The sequence below is a fragment of the Hippichthys cyanospilos genome, chromosome 4 (assembly GCF_059441005.1).
Source record: "Hippichthys cyanospilos isolate Australia breed blue-spotted pipefish chromosome 4, RoL_Hcya_1.0, whole genome shotgun sequence".
Taxonomy (NCBI): Eukaryota; Metazoa; Chordata; class Actinopteri; order Syngnathiformes; family Syngnathidae; genus Hippichthys; species Hippichthys cyanospilos.
The window spans coordinates 5,382,503-5,388,829 of NC_142372.1; the positions used below are offsets into that span (position 1 = coordinate 5,382,503).

General features: G+C 40.6%; 2 protein-coding genes across 3 annotated transcripts; both read left to right on the plus strand.

Annotated features, from left to right (window-relative positions):
* Positions 1–1,326: 1,326 nt before the first annotated feature.
* On the plus strand, positions 1,327–3,886 carry LOC148424375 (uncharacterized). 2 transcript variants are annotated; one of them, XM_088412420.1, is made up of 3 exons: positions 1,327–1,693; positions 2,126–2,254; positions 2,318–3,886. In XM_088412420.1, the coding sequence occupies exons 1-3, from the start codon at positions 1,522–1,524 to the stop codon at positions 3,022–3,024; spliced, it is 1,008 nt and encodes a 335-aa protein (XP_088268546.1). In that variant the 5' UTR covers positions 1,327–1,521; the 3' UTR covers positions 3,025–3,886. The 2 variants fall into 2 exon arrangements, with proteins under 2 accessions (XP_088268546.1, XP_088268545.1); XM_088412419.1 differs by having other exon boundaries at positions 2,126–3,886.
* A 304-nt stretch (positions 3,887–4,190) lies between these two features.
* On the plus strand, positions 4,191–6,116 carry LOC148424376 (uncharacterized). The gene is made up of 2 exons (XM_088412421.1): positions 4,191–4,446; positions 5,069–6,116. The coding sequence occupies exon 2, from the start codon at positions 5,097–5,099 to the stop codon at positions 6,114–6,116; it is 1,020 nt and encodes a 339-aa protein (XP_088268547.1). The 5' UTR covers positions 4,191–4,446; positions 5,069–5,096.
* The last annotated feature ends 211 nt before the right edge of the window (positions 6,117–6,327 follow it).

The window sequence follows — 6,327 nt, forward strand, 5'->3', positions numbered from 1 at the left end:
CTCAAGTGAAGGACAAGCGTGGTGCTGTTAATGGTCGTTTCAACAAAATAAAGAGCATGGCAGCCAGCCGCCACGCGAAGCTGAATGAGTCTCACCGTCTACATCAGTTCTTCAGGGACTTAGATGATGAAGAGTCTTGGATCAAAGAGAAGAAGTTGCTTGTAAGTTCAGAAGACTATGGGCGTGATTTGACTGGAGTGCAGAATCTGAGGAAGAAACGCAAGAGGCTTGAGGCTGAATTGGGAGCCCATGAGCCGGCAATTAAGTCTGTGCTTGATACTGGAAAGAAGCTGTCTGATGACAACACCATTGGCCAGCAGGGGGACATTGTATTGATCGCGGATGCAACAGCCCCACGTGGATCCTGGCTGCTGGGAAGGGTCTTAGAGATCTATGCTGACAAGAAGGGACTAGTGCGTTCTGCACGAGTTAAAACAAAAACCAGCACACTGGACAGACCAATAACTAAGCTTTGCTTGATTCAAGAAGCAGACACTTAAGCTTCTAAGAGGTTTGTTTTGTTTTCGTTTACATGACTTGTTGGCTCCATTTATGTTAATATTGGTTTGAATTGTTCACGGTCTCCTGCCGTTCTCAATTAGGGGCCGGTGTGTTGGAGCCAAAAAGCTTTTTGTATATTCTAATTTGTTTATATTAAGAAAGTTAAACAAATTGTCTGAAGACATGCCAATCTATGGTGGGTGGAACCATGGTTGCCATGGTTACATAAATACGTGCCAGTTGGTGATTGCACTCAGGTGCGACAGGGCAAGACACAAACAGTTTTCGACCGTGCGAACGTGCGAACGTGCGAACGTGAGTGGTCTTTAAGTTTGGTTTGTAACCCGAATTATTGTTTTATCAAGATATTGAACGAAAAGGAATGTGGACGAAATAAACGGATTGGCATATCCAACGCAACACAAAGAGACTATTGAAATTATTTGATTGACGCACGCGTCAAAACAAAACTTACCCAGTTGCCCTGCTGTCCAGCCTATAGGCAAAGGCTGTACAATAACTATAGTACCGAGAAATATAGGCTACTCTTAACAAACGAAGTCGTCTGTGAATCCCTCCACATTTCTTGTTTCCAAATGTCTTTTGATCATTCATAGTCCAGTTTAATATCCTCCCTCCCAAACCACCCGTATTGCCATCGCTATTCTATCTACTTCACTAGCCTTTTCACCTAATCTTAGTTTCTTTTTTTCCTAGTGCGTTTTTCACAATTGTTTTCCTGCGTTAGAGTTCGATTCCGTATACAGTATTTTGTCCAAGTGGACTTTCCGTACTACTCAAAGTTGCAAATATTAAAATGGCGTCCAAAATCAATCTGCTACATTGACTTTGCCTATTCTTAAAATCAATTTAGTTTGTTTCTGTCAAGCCACGTCGGAGGTTCTGATCGTGATAAACTCGTCTCGATGTACTTTGAAGCTACTCAAAATTTCCAACCGAAAAACAAAGAGACGCGGAAATTAGCAACACGTCGCAAAAGCTGAACTCGATCGTGTGACAATGTGTAAAGTGCAAATGTTGAGAGCGTTGCTGAATCGGCGACTAAGTGCGGCCGTGGAAGAAATATGTGAAGTGTTTGAAAGAACGATAGCAGAATACGAGGAGGAACTTTGTCGAACAAAGAAGGAAAACCGACATCAACGTCAACTATTGGACGCTTTCAACAGAGCAGGTTAGTATGGAAATAGATTGTTCTAAATAGATCAGTATGTAAATATTTCTTGTTCTGAAAATAAGAAGGCAATTAAATCCTAGAAATTGCATTCCCATTTCAATGTTATTAATTGTTTGTGGGTTTTATGTAGGACATTCTATTTGTAATTTTATTTAGTTTTTCTCCTGCGTGCTATTTTGGTCTTTCTATTTTTATGTTGTTGACAGGTTGTTAAATAAATAATTGTTTAAAAAATAACCGAGTCTTCAGTATGGGCCAGCCGACCAACGGGCATGATGGCACCTTTTTTTATCATTTGAATCGCGTTTGTTATTGTTTCATCCACCTAAATGGGGACACTGCTAATTCTTGGTGATTGGGACTTGCTTGAGCAAATATTGACTTGATAAAATTCCAAAACATGTGTGCTTCTCTTCCTATGTCTTGCAGAGGAAAGTGAGGAAGAGCTCTCCACTGAGCAGCAGGAGCCAGACCCGCCATCAAACTTTAAAGAGGAAGAAGATGAACAAACCATTGGCCAAGAACTTGAGGAGCCATTGAACTGTGTCATTGTAAAAGGTGATGATGATGAAGATCAATGTGGAGGATCTAAAGCTGACAGCCTCTTTGCTCCTCTATCAGAGAGTGACGGCACACCATCACAGTGTCCTGACACCGACAATGAACCATCCAAAGATGACACCGCAAGTCACACGAACACGGAGCACCTGAAATGTTCTCAGTGTGACAAAAAATTTGGAAATAAACGCAATCTGAAAAGACACATGAGGTGTCACATGAATGACAAACCCTTCATGTGCGCCGATTGTGGTAAAACTTTCTCCGTCAAGGGACACTTGATTAGACACACAAGAACACACACTGGAGAAAAACCTTTTTCCTGTACAGTTTGTTGCCAAACGTTCTCCAGGAAGGCGTCTTTGATTATACACACTAGGACGCACACAGGAGAGAAACCATTTTCCTGTTCTGTGTGTGGTAAAAGATTCCCTCACAGGTCAACTTGGATGAGACACACGAGAACGCACAGCGGAGAAAAACCTTACGCCTGCTCACTCTGCAACAAACGATTTTCCCAAAATGAGTATTTGGTAGCACACACCCGAACCCACACTGGAGAGAAACCGTTTCCCTGCTCAATCTGCCACACGAGTTTTCGTGACCGCTCGGCGCTGAGTAATCACATCCGAAGACACAAAGATGAGAAGCCCTTTTCCTGCAGGACGTGCCACACCGGCTTCCGTGATCGCTCAGCACTGAGGAAACACGTAACAACGCACGCTGGCGAGAGTGCGGCTGCTGCTCAACTTTGTGCGAATAATAACTAAAGAAGACGGATGGCGTAGCGTCATTTTGTTTCTGGCTGGTCTGCCAAAAATTGCATCACCAATGACAATGCGCATTTGTGTAAAACTTAAAATAAAAACATACGTTTGTTTTTGCAAAGGAGTCACTATAACAATTTAGCAATACATTACTTTATGTTACAATTGATTTTAAAAGAAAACTACTGTTTCTGTCATGACATTAAAAAGCATCAAAACAGATTTGCAGTTACCTGCAGAAACCCTCTCACTTAACCCTTGAAATGGCCTCACATACAACAAATGAAAATTAGTTTGTGAACATATCTTGTGTGTCATTATGTAGGTCATTCCAGTTGCAAAAATACAACGTACCGGTGCAATGTTATCTGGTAAATGACTAATAACTAATAAGATTTGGGATTTATTGTCTTTTCTGTGATAGTTATTCCCAAATTTAAAATGCAAAAATGGCCAAATCCAACCAAAGTCATTATTAATGTGGCATTTCCACATCATAATTGCAGAAGTAAATGCTGACACAGGCCTACTGTGCAAACATTTTCTGGAAACCAGTGTATGCACATTTATACATACTGTAAATTTATTAAGTAGCAGTACATCAGATTTACACCCTTTAAGAACCAAATTCTTTTGTACATGCATGTCTCAACACAAGATGAAACTTGCCATGTTTTTGTATACTATAGTACAGTGTGCACATCACACGATCAAGCAGGCGAGCCTTTGTGTGTATCACTGACTCGACTCATTTTTTTAATGGATCAATCTGTCAACGGTGAAACAGAGTTCTTATTGAGCAATCATAAAGCTATGTCTCTTTCCAACTTTAAATCCATGTCTTGGAATGTCTGTAGCAAGTAAATCGTCTAATTTAATGGTAATATGTTGTACTTAATTTCAACACGTGTGTTATTTGTGTAGATGGATTAAACCATGTTCAAAACAAATTAAAGGTCTGAGCTGGTGTGTTGGACTTAAAAGAGTTGCATTTCCGAATCTGCGTTCCCAAACATTTAGTGGCCGGTTTCGCGTGGTTTGATGAACGAATTACTGGCGGTGTTTGGGTCAATGCGAGTAAAAAAATTTTTTAAAAAAGCATCAGCAGCTCATCAGCCGGCAAGTACGTTTTGCTTAGTTTTGTCCAATTGGTCTTGCCGTAGATTAGCCTCTGCTAAGTTTCCCAAATGCTTGAAATTAGGAATCGGTATACTGTCCCCTTTAAAATTACGGTATTAATTCATTATTCCGAGCATGTACGCGTTTCATAACATTTTCTTAACTTTTTTTTAACCACCAATAATTCCCGTCTTTCTGCATAAACTCGTCTGTATCCGCTGTGAGCTTCCTAAAGGTAGACGAGTTTGCTAGCTAGCTGCCAACAAAGAGACGCGGAAGTTAACAAAACACAGCGAAGAGACCGAGGTTCGTCCAATTCTCTTGACTTAAACGTGTATCTCATTTATCATTAACCATTCAAAAAAGAGGTACAAACAGCGATTTTATATATTTGACTTTAAAATGATTATACCTAATGACACCGAAATTGTCGCTATGTGTGTTCTCTATGCGTTTTCAGTATGATATTAACTGGAAATGACCAACGCAGCACGATAAACAAATAGCAACGTGATGCGAATATGACATGTGAAATGTGTCATCCTAAGTATTACAAGAATTTAGAATATAGGAAGTAGGTTTTGCAAGAAATTGAGTTTTTTTTTTTTTGGGGGGTGGGGGTAGAAACCACTATTGTGGGAATATTTTTTAGTGTGATGGATCCGATCCAAAGAAGCCTTCAATTTAGAGTAACAGGCTACGTGCATATGTTGCACTTGTGTTTTGCTTTGGGATATCCCGATCATGTTTCTTGCACCTGAGTCCGTATCACCTGATGTCGCAGATCTGATAATACAGATTCCTTGATTTGATATTGACTCAATAAAAGAGCTTTATCAAAACACTGATCTTTTCCCTCGGATTCTGATCGGATGCAAATGACGCGAATGGGCGCAGTGTATGATGTATTGTTTTCTGATCATCCTAGTTTGACACTTCCTGTATAAACACCAACCATGGAGCACATTAGCAGTATCAGACCAGCTGATAGTTGCAGTAGAAGAGAACTTCTGCCTGAGCCTGAGGAACTGAAGCCCTCCCACATTAAAGAGGAAGAGGATGAACACAGCGTTAGTCAGGATGGAGAGCAGCATCCAGAGACACACTTCCCAGTTATTCGTGTCATCGTAAAGAGTGAAGATGACGAGGATGAGCCCCACCTTTCTCGGTTTCAACATGAGGAGAGAAGATCCCAAGCAGACAGCCTGGTAGCTCCGCTGTCAGATAATGACGACACGCCATCAATACCACTCGACACTGATGACGAACACGCAAAAGGAGACATGACATGTCCCTCTGACAATGCGCACTTGAAGTGTTTGGAATGTGACAAAACTTTTGTCAACAAGAGAAATCTGAAAAGACACATGAGAATTCACACAGGAGAGAAACCTTTTGTGTGCTCATTTTGTGGTAATGGGTTTTCTGAAATGACAACTTTGATCGCACACACAAGAACACACACTGGAGAAAAACCATTTCCCTGCTCAATCTGCAACATAAGTTTTCGTGTGCGTGCGCTGTTGGTCAAACATATGAGAACCCACACTGGGGAGAAACCATATTCTTGTCCAATCTGCCAAAGGAGATTCTCTCGAAAAGAATCCATGATAACACACACACAAACACACACAGGTGAGAAACCTTTTGCCTGTGCAGTATGTGGCCAAAGATTTTCCCGAAAGGGAAATTTGAGAACACACTCAAGGACACACACTGGAGAGAAACCATTTTTCTGCACTGTCTGCAACGCAAACTTCCGAGTTCAATCTGGTTTAGTTCAACACATGAGAACACATACGGGGGAGAAACCTTTTGCTTGCTCAGAATGTGGCAAAAGGTTCACTCAAAGAACAAATTTGATAACACACTCAAGATCTCACACGGGAGAAAAACCATTTACCTGCTCAATATGCCATACAAGCTTCAGTTATCATTCTTCACTGAATAATCACATGAGAACACACAATAAATAACACTATTTTTACAGTGGTTCACCGTTTTCATTACACAACGAAGCAAAGGTGGTAGGAGGGAGGGTACATGTACAGGACTGTCGAGTGATAATCATTGTCTGAGCATATGGATTAATGTATGTTATCTGTTAAAATAAACTCTGTTATACTATTATATTTTTAATGGAGGAATTCTAATTTCATTTACAATTTTGTTGAAATGTAAATTGTC